The following is a 26,345-nucleotide window of genomic DNA, read 5'->3' on the forward strand; positions in this document are numbered from 1 at the left end:
GTGTTCAGGTTAAGTTGTGTGTATGCTTCTTATAGTGTTCGTAGTCGGATTTCTGCTCCTTCTTACTGCGTTCGTTGCACTGCAACTGCGGAGGAGTCAACAGTTCCCGACATTTAGCGATGCAACCCCATCTCGAGTTGCGGCGAGGCGTTCAGAAACGCGACGGAGTCAATACAATGACGGAGATTATTGGAGTAATGAAAGTTCTGATGAGGGTAGCGACGACGATGATAATGATGACTGTGAAGTAGGCCACAAACGTGAAGAGAGGCGTAAGCTGCGCGGTGGAACCAGTGGCAGCGCCGGACCATTGCGGCACCGCCGCACGAGGCGCGGTGCAGGGAATGCTGCTGAGGCAGACGGGGACGGTGAGGAAGATAAAAATGGTTCTCAGACGAAATTATCTCGATTACAAAGAAAGAAACAAGAAAAAGAGAGAGAACGACAGGAGCGGCAGCAGGCGCAGGAAGCACTGCTAGAGAATCGGCGAGTGAAGCAGGAGGAGGAGCAGCGGCAACAGAAAGACCGCGAGCGTGAAGAGAGGGAGCGAGAGATTGCCGAAGAAGCAGCACTGCAGGAGTTGCGCGAGGAAAAAAAGCGTCAAGAAGATGAGGAGTATGCAAAGTGGGTTGAAGGCATTGGGGTGGTAGAGCGCGGTGAAATTGGAGACGAGGAGCGAAAGAAGCATGACAATCTTGTCAAGTACTTAATCACCATGGCGGGTAACGGCGGTGAGCGCCAACAGCAGCGGGTGATTGATGCAGAAAACTTTGGTGAGGGTGAGAAGGTCGGTGACGAGACAATAACAAGGGGTACCGAGTCAAGCAGCCGTGGAAATATACTGATTCTCAACGACGTCGCACGAACGCATGGGTTGTCAGTGGAAGTCACTGTTCAGGTGATAGAAAAGCTTTTGGAGGACGGTGTTATCAGCGGTGTTTTTGATGACCGTGGAAAGTTTGTTATGCTTTCCGAGGAGCACTATAAGCAAATCGCAGAGTTTGTTAAACTCCGCGGCCGCGTTTCGATGAAGGAGCTTGCACGAGAGTGTAACAGGATAATCATGTTGTGACGAGAACCCCAGTCGTTGTTGACGGTCCTTCTGTTGTGCCATGATTTGGTTATTTGTACGCGACGTCTTGCCAAACCTCCTTATCTGGAAGCAGAATCCATAAACACTGAGAGGGAAAGCGGCGGGTCCGTTACTCGCCTTGTTGTTGTTCCCCAATGGCTGAATCTCTGCGGGGAAATGCACATGTTTGTGTTTGTAACCCTCTTGAGTTCACGGGTAAGTGATTGGTGGCGTTCGAAGTTTTGCCTTGAATTTTTCCCATGTGGTGCCCACAAATCCTAACCCTTCACCTTTCTTGCTCTGACATTTGTGTAAAGGAAAGTAAGCGTATACTCAGTCACTCCTCGCGTAAGATCACAAGTGGTCAAAAAATAAAAAGAATACATATATTTGCACGTATCGTTGTCCTATTTGTGCTGAGCGTATTTGTAGAAGCGTACTGCGTAAACTGGAAACCGTGAGGAAATACTCGTTTAGGAGACTGCTCTGCCAGAGGGGAGGGGGAAGAGTGAAGAGTGCTGACCGAGTGTTATCATCATCATTGTGTCAGCTTGTAAGGATACATTTAATTTTTTTTATTATTGGAGCACCGTTAGCGTTACGACCAAATGTCCTCACAGGACAGTGAAAGCTGGGGGAATTCGAGACAACATTATCAGTATTCGGATGCTTCCGAGGAGCATAGGCCAGAGGCGACAAAATTAAAATCTGAATGTTTTCAAAACGCTGGTCGCACCTCTCCAAATCGTCGCCGTGACTCCCCAGCGATACAGCAGGAAAGTAGTGACTTTGCGACAACATCAGATTCGCCTGTGCCTTGCCACTACAGCCAACGAGGGCCTGCAAGTCAAAACGCACAGCAGAAGGGGAAGGATAGAGGTGATGTTTTTTGCTCGACGGTTACGTCTTCAGACCTGTTTCCCACTGTTGAACTCGGCCCACGGATGCTTCCGACTAACTCCACGTCAATGAAAGGAGGACGTTACGCCGCAGGCGACAGGTTACCCCAGACGCAGGAAACAGATAAAACTGACAAACCTGTACGTAACAGGTCTGAGCGCTCCGAAGGAACACCTCTTCCCAACTGTGGAACCGCACTTCGCGATGGTTCAAGACATTCTCATTCGCCAGCGAGTTCCTGCAGAGGGAACGACAGCTTAGTAACAAACGGGACTGCTAGCCAGAGAGAAACAAATGAAGAATCGTGCGATGTGTGTGGCAGCTGCTCAACACACTACGTGAGCGTTAGTCTGGGGTTGAGTGAGTGGGAGACGCTTTCTCCAAATCAAATAAAACTGCGGCAGTGTTTTGATGCGCCTATTGATTCGATCGCTGTGCCCTCTAGCGAAACGCACCGTTCATTAGCACATGAACAGCAGCGACAGCTACTGGAAACGATTATGCAAAAGCATTCAAGGAAACGGATCAAGAGGGTGACGGATTATATCCTTGGGCCCATCTGTGGTGAGGGTACATTAAGCACTGTTCGAGACGCGATTAACATATCATCAAACAATGTTGATCCGTTTCGGTTTCAACGTGTAGCCATCAAGTGCTATAAACAATCCGATTCTAAACTTAGCGAAGGGGCAGGCAGCTCTGATTGTTCACAACTGTCTTCACTGGCGTCTGCAACGAGGCGTCAGCAGGACGAGCTGCAGCGTTTGCGTGAGGCTGAGAAACGAAATTTGCAGTGCTTCTACTCCACAAATATTGTCCGCAGTATTGACGTCTTCTCGCATGAGGGGAAGCAGTACATCGTGCTACCTGCGGCTATTTGTAACTTGGAACAACTGGTGCAACTCGCCAAATGCCAGAACCGTTGTGCTTCTTGTGATTCAGTGAGAGGCAAACGAAATATGATTCCATCTTCAAAGGATGGAGTTGATGGCAGATTTGAATTGATGCCCTCTCTGGGGAAACCAGCAGGAAAGTTGCCCCAAAATGATGTCAGCCTCTGCACAGGCGCTGCGAGTTTGCAAAAAATGTCCCCATATAGGAAAGTTACCTCACTTTTTGCGGCGGAGGTGGTGAGGAGCATTATGAACCAACTGCTTCGCGGAGTTGCATATTTACACCGTCAGGGCGTAGCTCACAATGACCTGAAACCGCAAAACATACTTCTGTTTGCCGATGGCTTGGTAAAGATAGGCGATTTGGCGAGCGTGTCTGTGAACTACACTGGTCATGGAACTCCAATGTACTTGTCTCCAGAGATCTGTAGATATTTTTATGATGCGGGGAATGAGACGAACGGTAGGGTTGCAGTGGTGGATGCCCTCAAGAACGACATGTGGGGGTGCGGCGCCATCCTTTACTATCTGTTGACGGGGAACACCCTGTGGGAGGACGGAGCGAACTGCCAGAACGTATATCAATTATATCGTATAATTGCGGAGCGGAACACGCCTGTTAGCCTTTCTCATATTAATATACCTGCGGAAACCGAGGATGAACTGATATCCCGTCTTACAGAGTCAGAGAATATTTCTTTTAGGGCCACGGGTGGGTTGCGTCGCCCAACCGCTTTTCCACACACATCTCTTTTACACTTGGCGGCGGGTTTGTTGGACGTCAATCCCGCTACGCGATTAACTGCTGAGGAGGCTGTTCGACACCCATCGCTGCAAGCCCCTCCGGTAGATGATGTGCATGATGCCTTTCCAACTGATATGACACAAGGGGATGTGATGAAGGTGATGTTGGAGTCGCCGTATTACCAGCAGCTCATTAAGTGGGATCGGGAACGACATTTACAGTTTGCAGCGGAATGTTCCCATGTTTTGGGTTTGCAGATACCAGAGGAGATATGCGTTTCAGCTCAAAAGCGTGCGGCCGATGGTTGTGGCATGGAGGCGGATGTGACGGACCCGCTGCTGAGATTACCAAGTTCAATTTACCGTTTAGTGGGGACTGTAAACCCTTCACTTTTCCTCCCCACGGATGAGTTTCATCACTACTTGAGGAAGTTGAAGGTGCCAAACTATGATGTATCGTCTCTAAGGGCAAATCCCTCTGCTGTGAAGATGATGGAGGATTATCTTCATACCGTGATGATGGAGTGCGGCTACACCGGAAGCGTCAATACACGGGAGCGGAGCGGGTCGAAAGAAGACCAAAACGGCATAAAGCTTTCGACAAGTCAGCTGACAACACGCTCCAGGGAGGACACGTCGCATGGTTTGGCCACTTTTAAAGACGATGATCAACCAGAAACTTTGGATCGTGTCTTAACTGACATGCCAAGTGACGGTCGCCCTAACTTCTGCTGCATTATCATGTGAGGTGGTTGATAGGTAGTTCAACTCATTGAATAACATGCAGAAAGACAAACTTCCTTTTTCGTTTGTTTTATCTATTATTTTACTTTCTCAAATATTATGATTATATATATATATATATATATATATATCCGTTTGTGTCTACGAGGTTCTGTTTTCTTAGCATCCCCTTCTCATCTTTGTGTTTGATTTAGCAGTTTTATGCTGGTGGTGCAGTTTTGGTACGTCTTTTTCTTCCATCTGTTATGTGAGCCATGTGAGAGTGAAAGGGATCGGAATTTATTTTGCAGGAATTGTTGCAGATACGAAGCGGCTAAACGTTGATACGTTACGGTGTGTTGGTTGTAAAATGAGGGGTAGCTGCTGATCTTCACTTGTGCATGCTTCGTTGCTTGCGCCCTTTTTTTTCTTTTTTCCCACAAATACTTTATGTTTCCTACTTTTAGTGGGTGCATCGCCACCGAGGTGCATTTTGCAAAGAGAAAAAGAAAAGACTGTAAAGTGGCTGTGCCTCACTTTTAAGTGGGAGCAAAATGGTTTGTTGTTAGTTAATGTACATGCTGAGGGAACTGTGTAGATGAGGGGGGAAATAGTCACATGAGTAGGTTGTAATAACGGAACTAAGTTTTTGTAAACTCTTGTGGCGTTAGGGTAGAAAGAGAGGGGGAAATAAAGAATTACTTAAAATAATACAACTTTAGAGCACCATATACCAAGAATCCACAACTAGGGAAGATGCTTATTTAGTTTCCTTTTTTTTTAAATTTGCGCATGTGTTTGCTCTATTGATTTGAAGGAAGAAGTGAGGAAATGTATGCTAATAAATTTGTTACCTATGAATGTATGGAGGAGGGGTGTGGGGAGAGAAAATGCGTAAGTATTGTTCGCTCGTGGTATCGAGTACAGCACCGTGGTAGGCATCCTTCTATCGTGTTTATACTCGTAAAACTTATTTACTTTTTTGTTTATATATTTTGCTTATTGTTTTTTTTTAAAATATTCTTCCTACTTCATCTCCGATATGTCATAACAATGAATCAGTGGAGGTAGGACTACCATATGCGCATACTCATGCAACCGTAGTACATATATGTAATTATAAGTATGATATAATACTATTAACTATTTCACGCATAACTCGTGCAGTTGGTCACAATAATCTTCCAGACCATTTTTTTATTTTTCTTTTCAAATAGCCTTACCACTCGCGACATCCACTGAGACATCGAGCCAACTATTATTGTTATTATTTTTATCATAAACGTTACTATATTTATTCATCTACTTGGTTTGATTTCTTTCAGTTTTGATTCATTATGTTTATTGCTTTGGTGGATAGGTAGCATTTGCCTTACCTCCTTGCATATATGTTTAATGAAAAGAAAAAATAAAAGAAAAAAAAGCAACTGGAAGCTCCACCATTCAAATATCTCTTCCATCTTTTCTTTTCTGATGGTAATTTTATATTTAAAAAAAATGTGTTTTCTCCCTCCCTCCCCCTTTCCCTTTTTCTAGCAATCGATGTTTCTTCTCTTCTCTTTTCTTTTTTTTGTTTTTACCCGTCTCTGATTTTTTTTTTTTGAGGGAAAAATTTAGGGTGTCGGTATATTTACTCCCCTCTTCTCTCCCTTCCTTTCCTTTCCTTTCTTTCATTCTTTTGTTTTACAGGTGATCAACATAAAAAAATAGGACGATTTAGAAGTTTTAATGAGTCTGTGTCCAATATTTTTATTGGAGATTTGCTGAAGTGGAAATACCAAATCACCCTTGTGAATGAGAGAAAAATGGCAAAATCAAATACAAAAAAGAAGAAAAAGCCAAAATCAAATACAACAAGGAATTAAATTTATTTGTTTATTTAAAGACTATATGGCTTCTGGTCCATGTGTCAGTTAAGGCGTGTGAGGAAATATTAAATTGTGATGTATGATATCACATTATGGTGCGTGCGAACTGGACCATGTTATGCTCATTTTCTTTTATTTTTAATGAGGGGAGATCATTTAATACTCCATTAATTTTCCTCAGTGATGTAATTTGCGTGGGCAGCTCTGCTTTATGTCGTGTTTATCATGGAAGCGTGTGTTTGTGTGTGGGACACAACGACAAAATATGATCCGTGTGGTTAAATACTGATACAAATGTATGCACATATGTAATATCGTTACTTAAAGTTGTGATAATTTAGTTGGAGTTTAGTAGAGATTTATTTCTTTCGTTTTCTCCCCCTTCATCTGGTGTGTTCCTGTTGTTGTTTCCCTATTTTTTTTTGTGTGGTAGCAGGCATATTCCAGCCCTTTTATTCTTTATTTTTATGTCGGAGAACCGCTTACTGGTGTCTGTTTTTTTTTAATTTTTAAATTTCGCACACACTATTGTTATCTAAGTTAATTCTTACCTCCTTGCTCTCTTTATTAATTTAATTTTTTTTTTGTGTCGAAAAGCGGTGAAACCGTCTGGAGTCATAAAGATGCATCTGCAAGCCCGGAAGTATTCCCTTTCTTCTCCGTATGTTTCTTGTTGTTCGTTTTTCTGCTGCTGCTGTTGCTTACTGGAAAGAGGGAAAAGAAAATTTAAAAAAATTACTCTTAACCTACTTTGGGGAAATAAGCAAACTAACTATACAGAGAAAGCGAAGAAGAAGAAATACAAAGAGGGAAAAAGAAAAGGGGGGGAAAAAAAAGAGGTGACAAGTGCGTCAAAAAGGGATGTGCCAAACTTTAACTACGGACGGTCTGTCAGGTGAGGTGAGGCCCGCTTTCACTGAAGAGGAACAAAATCCCAACAGATGCAGCGATGACTCCGGTGATGGCGTCAATTCAATGGAAACTCGAATGAAGGGAGATCCATGGCGTTTTGCTGTTGCTGCTATATTTTGCCTATTGTCCATTTCAAATGCCATGCAGTGGATTGCATTTGCTTCAATATTCGATGAAACACGTACCTATTTCAATATGACTGCCGTGCAAGTGAACTACCTTGCAACAACATACGTCATCGCTTACGTTGTTGCTGTGTTCCTCAGTTGTAAGTTGTTTGAGGTAACTGGACTAAAAGCGGGAATCCTTATTGCGGCGACAGCCAATGCTATTGGTGCAAGTATTAAACTTGTTGCAGTGTATGCATGGCCACATATGATTCTTTTGTTTCTCGCCCAGGCCTTTAACTCTGTAACAGAAATTCTCACGATTGCAACCCCGCCACTCATTGCTAATCGATGGTTTCCCGTGGAGGAACGTGTGGCCGCCAACGCTGTAATGACCATTTGTCTCAATGTAGGTTGTGGTTTGGGTGCATTAATTCCCGTTTTCTTCGTTAGTCCTGAGAAACAGGAACAGCGCCACTTTGCTGCTCTCTTTTGGTTTCAATTTGGTCTATGTGCCGGCACGTTTGCACTTACCTTTATTATTCCCCAGCTCCCACGGCAATCACCAAGCTACGCTGCTGACAGACAACAGAAAATGGAGGCGAAACGTTTGAGAACCTTACGTGAACGCCAGAACCGTCAAAGTGGTGCCGGAGCTCCCGCTGAAACGCAACCACCACTTGAAGTAGTAGAGGATGATAGACTAAATATGTATGACGATGATGATGTCGAGTCTGTCGCAGAACCCATCAATGTCTTCTCCACGCTGGGGGACACTTTCCGAGCGATGAGAACTAATTCCTCCTTTGTTTTTCTCTCAATTGCAAGCGCCGCAGAACTCGGTCTCATTTGGTCCGTGGCGACGGTGCTTCCGCAGTGCCTTGTGCCATTTGGTGTAACTGGATCCGAATCGGGGTGGATAAGTTTCCTGAATCTTGTACTTGGCAGTGTTATAGCCCCAATTGTCATGCATTACTTTGGCCAAAATTGGAGGCACAAGCAGTCACTGCTTGTTATCTCTATCATACTTGTTGTAAATGTTTGCGCTTTGTGCCTTTGCTACTATTTTGGTCCTTCTGGCGACGACCACCGTATTTACTATGTCGTAGTTGTATTCCTTCTTTGGGGTGGAGTAGCCGGGCTTTGCCAAAACTTCATGTTGCCCATCATGTTTGATTTCGTTGTTGAGTTAACTTTCCCTATGAGGGAGTCCACAAGCGCACCAGTACTGACGTGGGCGGCATGTTTGTCTAATTTGGTGTTGACCGTAGTTTTTGGTGAAGTGCTTGGGGAGAATCCTACGCGAACTGATTCAGCAAAGGTGCTTCTGGGAACCGTCATTGTGTGTATTATCGGATGCGTTGCGCTCGTGTTGGTTCGCCCTCTCAAGAGGAGGGAGGAATTTGAACATCGTATGGAAGAGTTGGATCGTGCGGCATTGCAACTTCCGCAAGATGCCTCACACGAGAGAGTCAGATGAGACTCGCTGATGTTGTGTTTAGTGAGGTGCTCCATACATCAAATAAATGAATATTTATTAATTTATTATTGTTTATTTACGCGTTATATAAACCGAAGTGTTTGTTTTTGTATTTGTTTAAAACCGTTTGCTTATAGGGAGCAAATGGAGCATGATGGAAGAAAAAAATAAATAAGGACACATAGTGAGACTGATTGTGCTGTAATTGTGCGGTTGTGTGTTTTCTGTCACATCTGAAGAAAAGATAAGGTTCTTCTATTTTTTTATTTTTTCTACCGAAAGGGCGTAGTTTCCAAACAACGGCGGCGGCCTTTTGCAGTTGTGGAAGAAGGTGGGAAGGGAGTGGGAGGGGGACGAGGTGTGTTACTGCTTTTAGTGAGAAAATATATGAGCACCGCATATATATTCTACCTTACTTTTTTTTCTATTCTTTTCTTGTTGCCACTCGCTCGTGGACTGTTGTCTAAACACACAGACAAATGTATATAATATATATATACTTATATATTTATTAATTTATTTATAATTGTGTCTGTATTTATATGTATGTTTGGTAACTGATCATGTGAAAGGAGGAAAAGGGAGATACGGCGGTGGAAGAGGAGAACGAAATAATAGAACGAAAATAAATGAAAAAGGAAAGGAAAAATGGACATGAAGTGAGGTGAGAGGCAAATCACATTAAATCGAACACGAAATTTAGTAGAGTTTGTCATTGTTTGTGTTAGGGTGCTTGGAGGGAGAAAAGAAAGGTTTTTTTTTGTAGTGGTAGGAATGTTATAAACAGCCAAAATACATTAAGTGTGCCTTGCGTTCTCAGTTCTCAAGGGATTAGCACATTTACCTTTTTTTCTTCGTTTTATTTTGTTATTTCATGTGTGAGCACTTGTTCTCCCTTTTTTTTTCCCGCTTTTTTTTCCTGGTTCCTTAACTAACTCTCGTCGGCAATTCAGTCCTCGGTACCAGAGTATTTTTTTTTAATTTTTAGATAGGTTACTAACCCTTAATTACCCTCCTTAGTGAATTTCTACTTTTGTTTGCTTTTTTTAAATATTATCTTTCATTTTTATTTTTATTTTTTACAATGCGGCGGGCGATGATACAAAAAAAAAAGAATTTCTCTCCCATGCTTCTTTTACTGTTTCATGTGTCAACGCTGTGATACGTTATTATTGTTATCCGTTTATGCTCACATTTAAGCAGACGTGTGAAAGAAAGCAAAAAGGAAAAAGAAGTTTGGTAAAATGTTTGTTGAACGCATGCTACTGTATAACTTTATTTCGCATATCTGCATTTATTAACTCGTTGTTTCTTAGATTATATATTTGGTTTCCTTTTTTGTCTTTTTCTTTTATTAAAGGGTAAAGTTGTTGTTTGCTGTTGTTTAGAATCAACATTCTCCCCCTCCTCCCCTCAATACTTGAAGCGGTAGTCACTCTTCTTCCTTTCCTTTCATGGATTCGTGACAAAAAAAAATTACCTCATGGAGGTATTAAAATGCGAAATGTTCCGTTTCACTCATTTCACTTCTCTGTGAAATTTTGTGTGGATGCAGAGATTCCTGTTCTTGCGGATGCGGGTATATATATAAATATATTTATATTACTTCTGATTATTTAGCAAATTGATGCAAGAGCATCATGGCTTGTAAGGCATGACTGTTAAGATTTCCTTTCGTTTCCTAAAGTGAAAATAATGAATATATGCGTTATTCCATCACTGAAGCATAGACATGAGCAGGTGCCACATGTTTGGACTGTGCTTCAACATATTGTTTGCGTTTGAATGTCGATTGGAGGTTTCGTTATTTGATTTAAACCTCTGTAAATTCTATAGGGTCTTCACTTTAGCTCGGGCAGAACGCAGTGAAAGTGAGGGATCTGTGGAACGAGGCAGCCGGCACTGTGTGGTTGGTGGTTTCGGTTCCTGAAACTTTGTGTATTTAAAAAAAGGAAATCACACACATAATCGTCACTATGAGCAATACATAGTGTGGCAGGTGTGTGGTTATTTATTGATTTATTTCGAATCTTCAGTATATGCAAGTTTTTTGGTACTTAAACGTCGCTACAACTGAAGTAGAGGTTCCTTCGTTTCCCCAATATTAGCTGTGTGGAAGAGGAGTTACTCCATATGTGGTGTTACGTGAGGATTCTTCGGTTAATGAATCCATTTATATTCGAGAAAAGAAGTGATTTTTTTTCTTTGCTTCGATGTCTGATCTGCTGCGCTGGAAACTAAGGGAGTGTGGTTGTTGTCGTACTTCTCACATATACCTTCCCTTTTTCACATTGTTTGTTGTTGTCAATTATCCATATCAAAAGTTAAAGCGCAGGTAATAATTACATTAATAAAATCTCATGCCGCGGTTGTTGTTACCGTGTGGTGTTGAGCTCATCAACAGCAGCACCTCACAACCTCATAATATGTTGGTGAATGAGGAACAGAGAGGACTTGAGGAGCGATCGGTACTGAATGCCGAAATGGACTTTTTCACCGACGAGTATCTCTCCGCTCACGCAGGTGCCACCCGCCCTCACACCACCATTAGCGGGAACACAAGGGAGACATGCAATGGAGAGCAGGGATCGTGTGTTTCACAGGAAAGGACTACAGAGGGTTCAATCGCAGCTATCGATTGCGATGTTTCACTGCAACTCATTCAATCGGGCCGGGGCAGTGGCCACAGTGTTGTATACACTGTTCGTGTACCTGCGGCGGTCTCATTCTCATCCCCATCGACAGAATCGGAATTGGCGGCTAACGGCTCTGCTACCTCTCTGCGCCTGCAACAAATTGTCAATTCAGAGTGGCGGAACAGGAAGGAGGAAATGACCAACATGGGTGGCGCATGGGAGGGAAGGGAATCCACTCCAACTGCAGCCACCTGTTGTTGCGATGCATTTGATTGCGAAGAAGCTGCTGCTGGTCCCAACTACCCCGCTGACCGTTTTCGTGGCCGCAGGTTGGCGACGCCCAAAGCAACACCTTATGGAACGGGAGCCGATCCTTCTGCTACTCATTTCGAAGAAACTTTCCGTAACACTGCCTTCAGTATATCAGAGACTGGGATCAACCCTGTCTCACATCTGCCGCCCGTATGTGCGGTGCGGTTACCACCCGATTTTGTGTTCGGGTTACGACTTCCACCAGATACGGAAAGGCGACTTGTTGAGCTGTACAATGGTGGATCGGTAACTCTGAGAGAGGTGAAAACACCAAAAATTCCCAAGTGGCTCACCGCTTTTTTCTACACCTCGGGGGTGCGTTGCCAACTTTCCACACCACTTCCTTCGACTCCGGAGACCAGACTGGTCGGAGGGTTGATGAACAAGCTTTCCGCAGTTTCCGTGTTGGAAGGGTTTTGCATCGCCGCTCTCCATGTTGTTTCTCATATGGGTGAGTTACGGTTGCATAACGGGGGCCAGAAACTCCACGTGAGTGAAACGGCAGGGGTGGATGATGCACAGCGTTGCTTGCTGGATGAAGGTGGCATCTTTGCTCACACACAGGAGGAACAAATAAGGCTCTGGCTGCATCGTTATGTTCCGCAAGAGGCATACACAAATGGCAGGGATGGAGATGTTGCGCAAAGAGACGCAGATTCAACTTCCGTGTATCCATCAGCTGTGGCCGTTGTGTACTACATCGCCATTGAACTAGCACGGGGACTGTTCCCCTGCATTCTTTCAGGGTTGGAAGCTACAATTCTTACTGCATTGCAGCCACTTGTCAGCGCACAGACTCTGATCCCAGAGGTTTCCGGATGCAGATCATCGCGTTTACCGCGGCCAGCGAGCCACAACCGTGCGATTTCGCTGCTGACACAGAGCCCTATGTCTTTATGGTGGTGGTGGCGGCAACGTGACTCCCACAGTGATGCTGTAGAGAGAGAGTGTAATGGGAAAAACAAGGCTCTTTCCTCCCTCCCAATTCGCTGTCCGAATGCAGTCGCCACTGCAAGGGGATATGGCGCGGTCCGATTTTTAAAGTTTTTTTCATTCTTCTGCGTAGAGCAAATCACGGCTGAGACACGGCACGTTGAAGAAGCGAGGGAGTTTTTCGAGGTGGCACAGTTCCTTGCTTCGTCCTCAGCACTTTTCAGTGAACTACTATTGGATCGTGAGGTAATGAGCGTCCTGGAGCGAACTACAACAGAAGTTGGTAAACTCACTCGTAAAGAAGCAGAAGATTGCGGTCATGGTCGAGCCAATGCTGAGCCTACACAAGTAACGCGGATCCTAATGCGTTGCTTCGTTGTGCTTATCTGTTGGATGGCGTTTCGGCCCTCAGGGTACTCTCGTTCACTTGCGCGAACGTACTTTGCATATATTCTGCGCCCCGCCTCCTGCTTGTGTGAGCTGTCGATGAAAAGGGGAATGATATCCGATGCGGCTAAGAAGGATGGGGTAAATTCGGCATTAGTGGCTTGCGTGCACGATTACTTTTCAAAAATATCTTCGCTGTTGCATGCGGTTCGTGGCTTTAGCCGCCCGCAGCGCCGTCGAAGGCAGCAAGCGGATTTTCCTTCCCGAAACCCGTGGAGACCTCTTGGGTGTACTGAAGAGGTCAGTGTTCTTGGTAACGGCGATTGTGGTTGTAATGATGACCAAACAACTATTACTTCACGCAGTCATGCATCTGCAAGTTCCTTCCTCCCCACCCACTCTTCAAACGGCATTGCAACAAATCCCGCCCATCACCTGCTTACACGCGGTTTGTCTTGCGCTACTTCCGAGGATGAACTGATATTCTCGTCGCATTCGTTGCGACTTCTCCGCCACGCCATCCGCCATGCCCGTGGTGTTCTTCAGTCACTTAGAAGTGATGTGCTCGGAACCAGCGAATGCACGGCAGCTTTTGACGTGGTGACCGGTTCAAAGCGGTTCCGCGAGAGTTCGGGTACCAGTACCTTAGAAGGGGCATATGACCAATGTGCACCGCAGTGTGAGATGAAATGCGCATGTGCCAAAACACCACAACTACATCATTTTTTGGGTGAATGCGAGGACCCTTCACTATATGTCGGAGGTGTCTTATGGAGCGTTTCAAGTGAAGATGAGGAGGATAGTGCCGGTATATTTACCACCTCCACCACAACCAACCCAACAACACCAACCACCGCGAGTGATAGTGGCACCGGCAGCGCGATTGAAGCCACATCGTGGCATTTTGTTGAATAGTGTGGTTGGATTGTTGTTATCATTCACTTATTTTAAAGGGGGAAATATGCTCAAAACTAATCTCATTAATACTACCACCACTGCCTCCCTGCGGCTATAGCGTTTTAAGTGCATTGGGGGGTGGTACATAGACAAAACGTTTTCTCGTCGTTGTAGTTCGAAAATCTTCCCCCTTCTTATTTTATTTTCCCTTATCGCGCTTATCACTTCGTTCTTAACAGCGCTGATTACTTTCTCTAGCGGGTGTTGTGAAACTGCATGGAAGACTTTTCTTCTTTCTTTTTCTCCATACGATTATTTCTATCATTAAATATTTCGTTCTTTCTCTTAGTTATTTATACTGTGTTTATCTTCCCTCGTTTTCTAAAAACAAAAATGCCTTCTCTGTGTTTAAGTTATTTTTTTTCTTTAAAAAATAAATTATTGTTATTATTATTTGTTGGTTACCGTGTATTCAGCCGTAGAGGCACTTTAGTTCCCGCGTTTGAGAGTGAAACCAGAATATTTGTTTAATCTTCACATGCGTAACAAACAGAAACCCCTCGTTACGAGAAGGGATATGAATGCTCCATGCGAGAAGAGTAAGCACAAGATTTTATCCCCTGCCACTTTTTTTCTTTTTACACTCCAGTTTCACAGAGTCATAGCACCTACTCCCGGAAGCGCCTCACGTGTTCTGATATGGGAGTCACTTTTTCATTTCATTTCATTTTTAATTGCTATCTCTTTTATAAGTGATCCCTCTGTTTCATTAATTTCAAAATCGTTATATTAGCCTTTAAAAACTTTCAGTGTGATCTTTCCGTTGTTGTTTTACCATCCCTTATTCTTCCCACTTTTTTTTTGCTTTTTGATCATATGATCAATTTTTAAAAACAATATATTATTTCGATTCTTTACTTTATTGATTATTTTTGTTTCTTTTATTGTTTTCTTTACTGTTTGTTTGTTTGTTTTTTTCAGTTGATGAGATTGTGATTTTGACAGGTTTTGTTTTTTGTTTTGTTCCTCTCCTCCACACCAACGAAAACAGAATGGAATAAATATTCAACAAGGTGAGGAAAGGGAGAGAATGAGAGATGAGGTGAGGTGAAACGATGTGACATTGCCACTCTGCAGGAAAGATGGTAAAATAACCCATTTCTTGTAATATTATGGCGTTGCGCCTTTCACATTCGTCACAGCGAAGCCGATACATTTCTTCTTCCGCTTTCCACATACGTCAATTTCCTCTTTTTTTTTTTACCATATATTGATTAATTTTAACTACCTAGACAATTGCCGTTTGTGTCAATTCACTTTCTATTACGTTCTTTTCTCTTGTGCCTCAATCTCATATTTTCAAAACCTAATGTAAAGGTTCTACTGTAAAGGGAGGATGGCACAATCGATAAACCCTGCAGACACGTTAGCGTGTACATACGCTTCTCTAATGCTGAGCGATGCTGGTCTCCCCATCACTGCCGAGAGCATTAACTCCGCCTGCAAGGCTGCTGGTTTGGAAGTACGTGACACACTGCCCATCCTTTTTGCTCGTTTCCTTGAGAAGAAACCGATCGAAAGCCTTTTAGCTGCCGCTGCAGCCGTTGCTCCTCAAGAAGGAGCTCTTCCTGCTGCTCCGGCCGCTGCTGCCGCTGGTGGCGCTGCTCCTGCTGCTGCTGACGACAAGAAGAAGGAGGAAGAAGAGGATGATGACGATATGGGCTTCGGTTTATTTGATTGAGCACCCGTTTTGGCGGCGTCGCTTTGAGCAACCTACGACGGACCAAAGTTGTTTGATTTCATTTTCTTATTTTGTATCCCCAGAAGGCGTTGTGCACTCTTTCTTGTTTTGAATAACTTCTCCTTTGTTACTCGGTATCACGAGTCCACACACTTTTCCAACCACACACTAGAGGCTACTCATCGCCGTAAACATTTGTGATGCACTTTGCTCCATCTCCTTTTTTCCTCGTTTGGTATTTGTATGCACATGAATATATAGCAGTCTTGCACCCAAGGATGGCACAATCGATAAACCCTGCAGACACGTTAGCGTGTACATACGCTTCTCTAATGCTGAGCGATGCTGGTCTCCCCATCACTGCCGAGAGCATTAACTCCGCCTGCAAGGCTGCTGGTTTGGAAGTACGTGACACACTGCCCATCCTTTTTGCTCGTTTCCTTGAGAAGAAACCGATCGAAAGCCTTTTAGCTGCCGCTGCAGCCGTTGCTCCTCAAGAAGGAGCTCTTCCTGCTGCTCCGGCCGCTGCTGCCGCTGGTGGCGCTGCTCCTGCTGCTGCTGACGACAAGAAGAAGGAGGAAGAAGAGGATGATGACGATATGGGCTTCGGTTTATTTGATTGAGCACCCGTTTTGGCGGCTTCGGTCGCCGTTGGTGTAGCTGGACACGTGGACGGCAACTTTTATTTCTTCCCCCTTTTTTCGCTTTCATCATTTTATTTACTGCATATTGTTCTTCGTCTTTGGGACCAATGTGGTCGCGAAACGCATGCCGTCCGTACGCACTGTCAGATACTCGCTGCTCTTGTTCAACCGTATTTCATTCAATGAAATTGTTGGCACTATACCCAATTTGTAATAATGATAATAATTATAACGACTTCATGCTATAGATTCGAGGTGGATTAGTAGTTTCATACCCTCTGTCATTTTTTGTCGTGTTGCCGGAAGGCGAGACAGGTAACTCCAATTAATACGATTGTTCCAACACAATCGGGGCGCCAAAGCATCCAGTTTCGCAGAGCCGCTATGAGCGGCCGCGGAGGATCTCGTGCACAGTCACCATGCGTGACCCCTTCGCGGTGTTTCTTAACGAACCCCTTCAAAATCTCACCTGCGCAAACACCGAAGACGACGTACCTCATGCGAATACTTGGCGAAAGTATACGGCGCTCAAGTAACGTCGTGGCAACAGTGGCAGCCACTGTCGTGTTACTTGAGGATGACGGCTTCTCCACCAATTCTGAGTTCTTGATGAAGTGGTGGCGTATGTTGGAGAGATGTCTCGGGGAGTTGGCGGGTGTCGTGAATAGCTGTGAAGAGAATATCAGGGAGAAGGACATGCGGGTTTTGCTTGCACTTTCACATGGTTTTGCTCTTGCAGCCCAATTGTCATCATTGGAACGTCGGTTCCTCGCCTGTTTACATCGTTTTGCCGAGGTTTGTGAAGGGGCTGAAACTGTTGGTGCGGGGGAGAAGCTATCTGGTGCATTGTCAGACATTACTTCCCTGCTGAAAGGGGAAGAAACGATACTGGTAGCGATTAGAAGACAGGAAGCAAATTACATCGAGAAAGCTATCGCACTCCAGGAAGAGGTATTTCGTGTGGGGGAGGAGGGTGAACCGTTTTTCGGCAAAGTGGAGGAGCCCGAGACGAGAAGGACGTACTTGGGGAGTCTGTGGCATGCTCTCACTGCGCCATTTGATGATTCGGAAGAGGTGAATAATGAACAACTAGTCGCTGCGGACGGGGGCGATTGGAGTCAACTCATCTCCACCTTTGGCAGCGGTGGTGGGGCTTCAGTTTGCAATTGGGACGACTCAATGTTACTAAACTCAATCGTGGAATGCGCCTTCGCGTCCGCGGAGCAGCAGCACACGCTTCTTTCGGAGCGCAATTTCGCAGTAGCGCTCTTCTTGTTTTCTACGAAATGTAACGTACTGGAGGAGTTGGTGGAAGTCTGCTTCCAGTTGAGACTCGGAAACGGTGGTCTGTTTGGATTTGAGAAACTAATGTACACCGATGTGTCATCACAGCGAGAAAGGACGGTAGATTGGCTCTCTACCATTTTATCGCCGTTACGCGAAGATGTTTTGCATTTAGAACTTTGTGACGGCAACCCAAAACCCCCATATTTTGTGGCTGTAGTTTTCCTTACATTACTGTGGAATACAACATACTGCATGTGGAAGCGGGGGTGCATTAGGGAGGCATACGAGTGGTTGCGGGTAGTAGACTTGGGACAACTGCGGCGGATGGCGAAGGCTGAGGATGAGAGGGGGATGAAGCGAGAGATATCTCCGGAAAGTGGAGTCAACAGTGAAGCCGAAGATGTAGGAAATGTACAAGAGGAGTTGAAGTACACTGGATCACTTTCGTGGGATTACATTGTGCACCGGGCAGCGGGGTGTCCGGGACCCGATCGGGCTAAACAAGTTCACAGACATAGCGAAGTAGATTTTAGGCATGATAGGAGCGGACAACTAATGTGGTTCGTCCACCACATCAGTTGCCTGCGGAATGCTTGTGCTCTCGCTCTTCTTTGTAGTACCCCACATGATGTAATGTACATTATATCCAAATTTCATCACTCGCGCCGCTGGCAGTGGCGTCAATGTGTTTATTTACACGAAAGTGCGAAAGACGCCGGAGCTAACCTCTCGGCAGAGTTTGGAGTTGTAGATTCAAAGTTTGAAGTGTTATCCCTTACTAATTTTATCGTGGAGAACTATCTTGCAAGGCGTTCTGTGCGAATGTATCATTTTCGATCCCCGCCATCACCGAGGAAGGCAACGTCTTCAGACACGACTATTGAAGGGTCGGTTGTGCATGTGTGTGATGAGCTCATTTGTAGCATGAGTTACGGCAGGTTCTCTGGAGTTAAGGAGATGGAGGAGGCGATGTTTTCTGAGTTGTTTGGTGCCTGTTGCGAGGGGGAAATCGGTGAGGAAACAGGAGGAGAAGCAACAACTGAAGGAGATGATGGTAGTCAGAGAAGACTTAATTGGTTGGAGGTGCACGTTGCCAAGGTGGCTGTCGCCTTCGCTCGGGATTTTCGCGGTAATATATATTTTCAAAACGCTTGGGTGGGAACTGAAAGAGGTGCAAGAAGTGAGAAACATTCGGGTGGTGGTGCCGAAGAGGCCAGTTGGTCCTCAGTGTTGCCGTTGGTTAAAGGTTTGCATGGTTCTGCTGCGCACCCACCGATGCCCACAGATGCTGGAGGAGGGAACCAACCCATTAACGCCTGCTCCCAGGGAACAACACACCATGAATTTGAAAAGGAGCCCCAAGGATTGTTGCGTCACGTCAGTTGTATGGTTCCAGTGCGGATGACACCTCCTCGGGTCGAGCATCAAGCAGAGAATGAGAGGTGCACCTTGTGGCTTCCTTCAAGAAAGGGCGTTGGACTACTTCTACTTCCAGAGGAAACTGATGTGAATGGAGAATACGATTCTTTCGGTGAGGTTGCGTTGCGATTGTTGGTTATTGCATGTCGATATTGTGACTCAATGAAACTACTCCCCCTGCACAGTCGTTTTTCCCATCATGCAGTGCCAGAGGCCGGGAGAGTAGACGCTGAGAATAACGATCATTTAAGCGGATGGGACAGTTGTCATGCGTTGCTGCCCTCTGTCGTGCATGAACTTAACGTTGGGCTTTCACTAATTACTGACGAGCTTAGGAGCAGCGCCGGGGGTGATGTTCTCTCGGTGTGGCATCAACAAAGGGACTCAAGCATTAGTCGTTTCCGTCTCAATCACTTAGTTAGCGTTACTTTGCATGGATTGTGCTCTGATGCGTTGACTTCGATAGAACTACAGATGCGGGAGGAGTCGTCTGTAATTTCGGCTCGATGTACCATTAGCCAAGCAGTGGGTGCGGTACAGGAAAGCGATCAAGGTGAGCTTACCGTCATAGACTCATGCAGTACTCCTAGAGATCTTCTGTTGGATTCGTCGACAAGAAAAAGCAACGAACTGTTTATGCCCTCTCCAACAAGCCCATTTCATCTAGGGGATAAGAGGCAATCATCATCAGCGTTTGCTCCGGATCTTTCGTTTGACTTCTCTGCCTTTAATTCGGAGACATTGTACGCTACAAAGCAACTGGTGAGGGAACTTACGGAACGTGAGGAGAAATGGAGGCGAGCTACTGAGGACGATTCACTGCCTCCAAACACAGAAGAATGTGGCATTAGCGTCTTGCCTTGGGGAGCTCGAAAGTTGCTTCACGATCGGCTGCCGCTCATGTGGCAGTTTGCACCGTGGCGCCTTATATACGGTACGCGTTTCCACGGTTATAGTTACTCTAATATGATAAACGCGTGCCAGCGCGAAGTCAACAACGCTAAGAGGGACGGGAAGCAGCCGAAAATGATATTGTTACTGGAGCTAGACATGTCAGCAGTGTGTTTGGAGGATGTCGTGACTGAAGAGGGAAACGAAAAAAAAGGAGGGTTCGTGATTGGTGTATGTATGTCACATCCTCTTTCTTTGGACAATAGGAGATTTTACGGTGGGAGCACAACGTTTGTTTTTCAAATACGTATTCCTCCTTCTCCACAGGAACCCGCAATCCGAACCTTCCACGCCACGGGGAGGAATGAAAAGTTCATAAATTGTACTCCCCAAAGAATTGCCATAGGTGGAGGAGGTGGCTGTAGCCTTTTTCTCAGTAACTCTATTTCTAGTGGTTCCACTGCTGCATGCGTCACGTTTGACTCCCCACCACTAACGCACTGGAGAGATCCATCGTTGCCGTCGTTGAGCGCCGGTCCTTCCACCTCAGATAGCGTGAGCAGCTTTGATATTCGGACTGTTGAGGTGATTGTCGTTGGAGAGTAGCAATGTAACTCACCGCTTACTCCTGGCATCGTGTTTCTTTTTTTTTTTTTCCCTTCTCTCCCGTCTTCGTTTTTTTTCTTTTCCGTGCATATATCTTCTCTTAAGGGGGTTATGCTTATGTTTTATGGTCTCCTCTTCATTTCTTTGTGCACTGTTTGACCCTTTCAGTCTCACACATTATTCGTTTGCTTTTCATCTTTATCGTATCATCTGATGGTCGTGTTTTTTCTTCTTCTTTTTACATCCTTTTGTTAATGGTGCCGGGTGCTATCAGTTCCCTTGTTCGTCACGGATGAGTTTTTTGCGCGCAAGGAGGAGACAAAATGCTGCAGTAACATTGTTGTTTCCCTTATATATATATATATATATATTTTCCTTACTGGCGCTTGTCTAAAGGCAGGCCACTACGTGCAAAGCATCATAGGAGAAGGTGTAGGGGAATGTCAGAACGAAAATGGCCACATCAACAAATAAAATATGGGCTTATAAACTTAGTGAATTTCTTTCTTGCTGCTAATGACGCTTGTGGTGTCTTACCTCTCACCTCCCCCCTTGATTGTATTTTTTACCTTTATGGCTTGACAATCTTTTACCTCCTCTCTTTTCACTATTTATCTTTATTTTGTTATGCAGGCACTCGAAGGTGCACATTTAGACCTGTTGGACGATCGAATAAGAAAAAAAAACCGTGCGCAAACCGAGAGACAAAGCAAAATTAACTCGATTGTTTTAAGGGAAGAGGTTGTTGTACCACAAGGAAGGAAAGAAAACAAAGAGAGTGCGAGAAGCGATACTGATATATATATATATATATCACAAGCAAACACACACGCACCGGTATTTGAGAGGATTCGGGAACTCTTCGCGTGAGCCCAGTTGAAGCTTTCCTTTTAGCTTTAGTTTCAACACTTCGGGTAAGTGAAACTTAGCGGAGGGCACAAGTTGAGCGAAGAAAATTAAAAAAAAAAGAAGGAAGGACATCGAGGAGGAACCGCATTGAACCTCCAAAATCGTGTGTTTATAGAAATCCCCGCACTCAGGTCCTCACTGACGTGAAGAAAAGAGAGGGGAGAGCCAACGAAACGTACACAGAAGAAAATTTTTTGTCGCACAAATATATATATATTTAAATATTTATTTGTTTATTACATATACACATAAGAAAGGTACTTCAGATACCCAGTGAAGAAGAATCCTGGAAAAGTAAAAAAAAAAAGAAAGGAGAGAGCAAACAAAAAGAAGTTCGAAGCGTGTGCTTTAGAAGTAACCCACACCTTGAAAGAGTAAAACGTACGATACCGAAACCATTAGGTCGGATCGTTGCACACACGCGCAAAGAGAGAAACGAAGAGAGAGAGAGAGAGAGCGGGAAGAAAAAACAATAACAATAAGAACCACATTAAGAACCTTCACCAGAAGCGGTTAGAGCGCCATTGGGTTAGATACGGCAGAAGTTCCATAGTGGTGCAAAGACACTGGACAGCAGCGAAAGGCACTAGAAGGGAGTGAAACACAAAAGAAAAAGAAACCGGCTACAATTTGAAAGAAGAAGGGAAAGGAAAAGGAAGGAGGAGGAGGATTTTTTTTTTTAAAGAAGTTGTAGCTCTTCGGTTAGCAAACTGATATCACAACTTAGGATACACTCACTCCTGACTCACTTAGAAGCGTAAGCAAGGAAAAAATAAAAAGATAAGACGGAAAACAAATTTCTCTCTAAGTGTGGTAAGAAACTGAACGGAACCGAGAAAGAAAAAAAAAAGAAGTCGCAAGCACAGAAAAGCAAGCGAATTGGTTGAACACGAAAACAAGCAGGCGAAAAGGTTAACAGCAAAAAAAAAAAGGTCCACAGACGCACTACACTTACATTGTGAGGGCTCCACAAGCGTTTAGTTTTTTGTTTACCTGCCCGTGGCACTACCTCGCGTATTACACGTTTAGGGGGGGGTTGATTCGGATAAGAAACTAAAATAGTAACAGAAGATCGTTTAGACAGACGTTTTTGATAAAGACCGTAAAAAGGGAGACAGCAGATCAGATGGAGGCATCCGTGACAACAAATGAAATTACTGCTGAACCAGCTGCAAATCAAATGCAACTTTCTAATGAGTATGCAAGCAGTCGGTTTTCCTTAGCAGTGGCTGAGAAGGTTGGAAACAGAAGTCAAGAAGGCAGTGAAAGTCGTGACGTGGTTGATCACTGGGGTCAGAGTGTTCTTCAACTTTCAATTGTAGGCCTTGGAGGGTCCCGGGGAAGTTTCGGTAATTTTTCCATTGCTTCGGAGTTACTTTCGCTTGGGGAACGCAACGAGGAGGAGCAATCTGTGATGCAGCAACGAGCGCCTCTCACAAATCCGGTTGGTGAAGTCGTGCATGCGACGAGTGGCGCGCGGGGGTTTGCGTTTTCCCCAGTCCAACGAATTCCCTCAGGTGTTTCTCAAAGAAACGAGGCGTCAATTGGGTATAATGATGACATTAGTCGTTCTTCCTCGTGCTCGTCCGGTAGTGAAGTGATGAGACAGGAGATGCGTCGTGGTGGCGTTCAAAGAACCGAAGTGAAATTGCATCTTTCGCATTCAAATGCTGACGTTGATGCTGAGGAGGAAGATATATCGACAATCAGGGCAACACCAACAGGTGGTGCGGTAGACACATTAAATGAGTTGTATGGTATTGATAGATATTTCACTTTTCACTACAACCCTGAGAGAGTGGTTACGCCAATCGATTGTGGTGATCAATGCAGCGGTGGAGGCAGTGGTGTTTCCACAGTCGCCACCGCTGCAGGATTGGAGAGTCAACGTGAAAGTGACGATAATAGGGTCGCTATGACCCATGAAGAAGATGAGATTGTGGGCGTGACGGCGGAAGGCGAATTTATTTACCGCCGTGATATTGTTGAGGGGCCAGACCGGCAGCGATGGCAGTCATTTTACCAGCCTATAAACAGACGGTCCAGTGAGCTCGGCGTTAACGAGTGCGTGCCATCCCTCATTCCCTCTATGACCATTAATTCTGCACCAACAAGAGTTGAGTCAGGTCCTGCAACCACTACAGAGCCTTACCCTCAGGATCAGTACAATAACCGCTTTCACCCGCTTCAAAGTTTCGAACGGGTTGCCACTCAACTTCCGCATCTTTCCCGTGAAGCACCTCACGAGGGATTTACTGAGCGTGAGAGTGAGTGGACAGAAGAAGAAAGGGAGTCTTACCGGCTACTGATGCGGTACCGCCTGTGCGAAAATGAGGAAGAATTTGAATACGAGAAACTTCTCAATTCTGTGAGCACCTTGCGTGAAACTCTCCACCGGAAACCTATCGAAATGCTGCAACGGCGCCTTGAGGAAAGGCAGCAATTCGCCCGCTCAGGACTTGGAATGCCGCTTGCGCTCCGTTGGTGAAGGTGTACTGGAGTCACGGAGCAAGGCGTAAAGGATCGTATATAACTATTCTCACCCCTTCGTTTCCATTAAAATAAAATGGTAATAATGGAGAAAACTGGAAAATGTGATTTTGGGGGGGGGAATTGTAAAAGAAATGAGCTGATGACGGCCTCTTCATGTTTGGCGGTGCTATCGGGTCTATTTCGTTCCACTCCTTTGCCCCTTTTCCAGTAACGTTCTCTTTATTTCTTTACGCCTTTCTTTTTTTGTTTATCATTACCAATATGATTAAACTTCTGTAATACGAAGCTTTATTCTTCATAAAATTTTTCCTTTTATGTGGTAACTAGAATGAATCTTGCCCTTACAAGGGCACAAATTCCAGCTTAGCAAATCGTTTTTACATTTTCTTTCCCTTCCCTTCTCTTTTTTTATTGTTTGGCTACATGTTCCCCCTACCGTACCTTTACTTCCACTTGTACTCCACCTCCGTACAGAAAAAAATCGAGGAGTATAATTAACCGACAAATAATAATTATTTATTGGTGCACTCCTTCCTTTCTTATTTTTGTCCCCTTCTCACCTCAAACCGTATTTATTGTGTAACCACATTTAACGTCGCAGTTCAGCTATCTTAAACACATTCCATATTTTGTACTTTTGTTTGTATTGTGTTACATCGGTTCATTCAAATGGCGTGCGTGTGTGTTTATCTTTATGTGGTGGGCTAATGAGATGCAAATACACATTTTCCGTTTCCCTTTCTGCGCTTCTCCCTTGTTGATGTTTTTTTTGTTTGTTTTCTCCCTTTCATCTCCTTCTCTTCCCCCTCCTCAACACATTTTGTGTATGTATTTCCCAAACAACTGCCGTTTTTCTTTCGCTCATCTCGTTCCCTTGTTTTTTTTTTAGAAGTGGGTGTCCACAGAAGTGACGGGAAAGGCGGCGGAGGTAAAACACAGTTACCGTTGAAACCCAATAGAAGATGAAGCGGATGAATACAAAAAGAAAAAAAATATAATAGTTGTGAGGTGATAGGGAAATTGGAGAAACACATTCAGAATTGTTGTGTGGGGAAGATATAGATGGCTCTTTCTTTCTTTCTTTCTTTTTGTCGTTTGATTTTATGCAACACTTTGTTGGTGGTACAGTAATACATGTGCTTTTCTTTAATTTTTTGCGTAAATGTTGTGCATGTACGGTGAAGGTAAGGAAGCGCATTCAGTGTCGCATTTGCAGAAAATTAATAGCCGTAGTGTGGAGAAGAAGGAAAGAAAAAAAGATGATGATTATGATGATGGGCGATACGCTTACGCATATATTTATTTACTTATATATTTATATACAAGCACATGGGGGGGGGGAGAAGACGAAGGAAAGGAAAATGGTGGTGTGGATTAGGAAAGTGGCGCAGCATATTGAGTTAAGTGTAAATGTATTTGCCACTTAAATATGTGATACATAGCGGTGTGACTCTTCACAGCGAAATCGGTAGCAAAGAAAAGGTGAGGAATGAATTTTTTTTTTTAAAAAAGAAAAAAATTGTTAAGGTTGCCATGTTGTTTGTCATTTCCCTCCCTCGTAATATCTCTCATTAGCTTTCAACCTGAATTTGTTGTATATGCCATTTTGGACACCTTCTCCTCCATTACTTCCCGTAGCGATGGCTTTGTAGGGAAAAGTGGAAGGAATTCTCATTCGTTTATTTATTTATATTATGACAATGTTTGAGATACGTGTGTCCTGCTTTTTTTTTTTTTTTAGACATGATACAAACAAATACATCATATATTTATTTATATAATTATATGTTTGGAGGAGAATGGGTTCGGTAAGTGAGCGAGAGATATGTGAGGGAACGGTGTTGGCACTTGATTTTTTTTTTTCAATTTATGTTATTGCTTTTTTTTTGGGGGGGGAGGAGGGGGGCTTTTCATTATTAACACCCGCTGCGTTGAGTTTGCTTCGATATCCCATTTCCTTATTTATGGATGCATAAATAATAAATAATATATATATATCTTTTAGAACCAGTGAGAGCAGATGAGGATTGGGAACGAGCAAGTGAATAGAATAAAGTGCGGGACATCGAATTTGTTTATTAATGAAAGCAAAATGTTTGATCAGTCGCCACCTCTTCGTTTGTCCTTTGTGTCTTTTATATTTTATTTCATTGCTATCCCTGTTCTTATTAACGTTATTATTCTCCTATTCGTGGTTGTTGGTATTCGTCGTACGTATTTGCGAATGCGTAATCACAAATAATAAAATTAATAACAACATTAATGAGGACAAGTAGCGATGATGGTATACGGTCATTTTATTATTTGATGATTTATCCTTTTATCTTTTTATTTATTTATTTTTCTTCCTTTCTTCTTTCCTTGTTTTGGAGCACGTCCTGTTCATATCTTTATTTATTTATTTTTCCACCACCTCCCCCTCCCCTTCGTTCTTCCCTTTGATTTATTTTGTTGCCATCAATCATTTGCTGGTGGTAAAGTTATATTTGAA

At 44.1% G+C, this 26,345-nt stretch overlaps 9 protein-coding genes across 9 annotated transcripts, besides 25 other annotated features; all 9 read left to right on the top strand.

Annotated features, from left to right (window-relative positions):
- Nucleotides 1–22: 22 nt before the first annotated feature.
- On the top strand, nucleotides 23–1,072 carry Tb10.70.4110 (hypothetical protein, conserved; the record flags this gene model as incomplete). The annotated part of the gene is made up of 1 exon (XM_817491.1): nucleotides 23–1,072. The coding sequence occupies one exon, from the start codon at nucleotides 23–25 to the stop codon at nucleotides 1,070–1,072; it is 1,050 nt and encodes a 349-aa protein (XP_822584.1).
- Nucleotides 1,073–1,680: 608 nt separating this feature from the next.
- On the top strand, nucleotides 1,681–4,356 carry Tb10.70.4100 (protein kinase, putative; the record flags this gene model as incomplete). The annotated part of the gene is made up of 1 exon (XM_817492.1): nucleotides 1,681–4,356. The coding sequence occupies one exon, from the start codon at nucleotides 1,681–1,683 to the stop codon at nucleotides 4,354–4,356; it is 2,676 nt and encodes an 891-aa protein (XP_822585.1).
- A 101-nt stretch (nucleotides 4,357–4,457) lies between these two features.
- Nucleotides 4,458–4,484: a microsatellite.
- Nucleotides 4,485–5,809: 1,325 nt separating this feature from the next.
- Nucleotides 5,810–5,831: a sequence feature (AT_rich).
- A 46-nt stretch (nucleotides 5,832–5,877) lies between these two features.
- Nucleotides 5,878–5,904: a microsatellite.
- Nucleotides 5,905–5,969: 65 nt separating this feature from the next.
- Nucleotides 5,970–6,003: a microsatellite.
- A 692-nt stretch (nucleotides 6,004–6,695) lies between these two features.
- Nucleotides 6,696–6,717: a sequence feature (AT_rich).
- A 46-nt stretch (nucleotides 6,718–6,763) lies between these two features.
- Nucleotides 6,764–6,786: a sequence feature (AT_rich).
- A 192-nt stretch (nucleotides 6,787–6,978) lies between these two features.
- Nucleotides 6,979–7,038: a sequence feature (A-rich).
- A 23-nt stretch (nucleotides 7,039–7,061) lies between these two features.
- Nucleotides 7,062–8,699, top strand: Tb10.70.4090 (hypothetical protein, conserved; the record flags this gene model as incomplete). The annotated part of the gene is made up of 1 exon (XM_817493.1): nucleotides 7,062–8,699. One exon carries the CDS (start codon nucleotides 7,062–7,064, stop codon nucleotides 8,697–8,699), a length of 1,638 nt encoding a protein of 545 aa, XP_822586.1.
- A 40-nt stretch (nucleotides 8,700–8,739) lies between these two features.
- Nucleotides 8,740–8,778: a sequence feature (AT_rich).
- Nucleotides 8,779–9,178: 400 nt separating this feature from the next.
- Nucleotides 9,179–9,249: a microsatellite.
- A 473-nt stretch (nucleotides 9,250–9,722) lies between these two features.
- Nucleotides 9,723–9,779: a microsatellite.
- A 500-nt stretch (nucleotides 9,780–10,279) lies between these two features.
- Nucleotides 10,280–10,304: a sequence feature (AT_rich).
- Nucleotides 10,305–11,059: 755 nt separating this feature from the next.
- Nucleotides 11,060–13,882, top strand: Tb10.70.4080 (hypothetical protein, conserved; the record flags this gene model as incomplete). Its single annotated transcript, XM_817494.1, has 1 exon — nucleotides 11,060–13,882. The coding sequence occupies one exon, from the start codon at nucleotides 11,060–11,062 to the stop codon at nucleotides 13,880–13,882; it is 2,823 nt and encodes a 940-aa protein (XP_822587.1).
- Nucleotides 13,883–14,277: 395 nt separating this feature from the next.
- Nucleotides 14,278–14,320: a sequence feature (AT_rich).
- Nucleotides 14,321–14,769: 449 nt separating this feature from the next.
- Nucleotides 14,770–14,842: a microsatellite.
- Nucleotides 14,843–15,260: 418 nt separating this feature from the next.
- On the top strand, nucleotides 15,261–15,605 carry Tb10.70.4070 (60S acidic ribosomal protein P2, putative; the record flags this gene model as incomplete). Its single annotated transcript, XM_817495.1, has 1 exon — nucleotides 15,261–15,605. The coding sequence occupies one exon, from the start codon at nucleotides 15,261–15,263 to the stop codon at nucleotides 15,603–15,605; it is 345 nt and encodes a 114-aa protein (XP_822588.1).
- Nucleotides 15,493–15,543: a microsatellite.
- Nucleotides 15,606–15,883: 278 nt separating the features above from the next.
- Nucleotides 15,884–16,228, top strand: Tb10.70.4060 (60S acidic ribosomal protein P2, putative; the record flags this gene model as incomplete). The annotated part of the gene is made up of 1 exon (XM_817496.1): nucleotides 15,884–16,228. One exon carries the CDS (start codon nucleotides 15,884–15,886, stop codon nucleotides 16,226–16,228), a length of 345 nt encoding a protein of 114 aa, XP_822589.1.
- Nucleotides 16,116–16,166: a microsatellite.
- A 405-nt stretch (nucleotides 16,229–16,633) lies between the features above and the next one.
- Nucleotides 16,634–20,452, top strand: Tb10.70.4040 (hypothetical protein, conserved; the record flags this gene model as incomplete). Its single annotated transcript, XM_817497.1, has 1 exon — nucleotides 16,634–20,452. The coding sequence occupies one exon, from the start codon at nucleotides 16,634–16,636 to the stop codon at nucleotides 20,450–20,452; it is 3,819 nt and encodes a 1,272-aa protein (XP_822590.1).
- A 33-nt stretch (nucleotides 20,453–20,485) lies between these two features.
- Nucleotides 20,486–20,535: a sequence feature (T-rich).
- Nucleotides 20,536–20,802: 267 nt separating this feature from the next.
- Nucleotides 20,803–20,823: a microsatellite.
- A 741-nt stretch (nucleotides 20,824–21,564) lies between these two features.
- Nucleotides 21,565–21,600: a sequence feature (AT_rich).
- Nucleotides 21,601–21,786: 186 nt separating this feature from the next.
- Nucleotides 21,787–21,823: a sequence feature (GA-rich).
- A 664-nt stretch (nucleotides 21,824–22,487) lies between these two features.
- Nucleotides 22,488–23,849, top strand: Tb10.70.4030 (hypothetical protein, conserved; the record flags this gene model as incomplete). Its single annotated transcript, XM_817498.1, has 1 exon — nucleotides 22,488–23,849. One exon carries the CDS (start codon nucleotides 22,488–22,490, stop codon nucleotides 23,847–23,849), a length of 1,362 nt encoding a protein of 453 aa, XP_822591.1.
- Nucleotides 23,850–24,921: 1,072 nt separating this feature from the next.
- Nucleotides 24,922–24,942: a microsatellite.
- A 15-nt stretch (nucleotides 24,943–24,957) lies between these two features.
- On the top strand, nucleotides 24,958–25,281 carry Tb10.70.4020 (hypothetical protein; the record flags this gene model as incomplete). The annotated part of the gene is made up of 1 exon (XM_817499.1): nucleotides 24,958–25,281. One exon carries the CDS (start codon nucleotides 24,958–24,960, stop codon nucleotides 25,279–25,281), a length of 324 nt encoding a protein of 107 aa, XP_822592.1.
- Nucleotides 25,148–25,176: a sequence feature (AT_rich).
- Nucleotides 25,282–25,346: 65 nt separating the features above from the next.
- Nucleotides 25,347–25,375: a sequence feature (AT_rich).
- A 242-nt stretch (nucleotides 25,376–25,617) lies between these two features.
- Nucleotides 25,618–25,641: a sequence feature (AT_rich).
- A 185-nt stretch (nucleotides 25,642–25,826) lies between these two features.
- Nucleotides 25,827–25,852: a sequence feature (AT_rich).
- Nucleotides 25,853–26,146: 294 nt separating this feature from the next.
- Nucleotides 26,147–26,196: a microsatellite.
- The last annotated feature ends 149 nt before the right edge of the window (nucleotides 26,197–26,345 follow it).

This window comes from Trypanosoma brucei, chromosome 10 (assembly GCF_000002445.2).
Source record: "Trypanosoma brucei brucei TREU927 chromosome 10, whole genome shotgun sequence".
Classification (NCBI taxonomy): domain Eukaryota; phylum Euglenozoa; class Kinetoplastea; order Trypanosomatida; family Trypanosomatidae; genus Trypanosoma; species Trypanosoma brucei.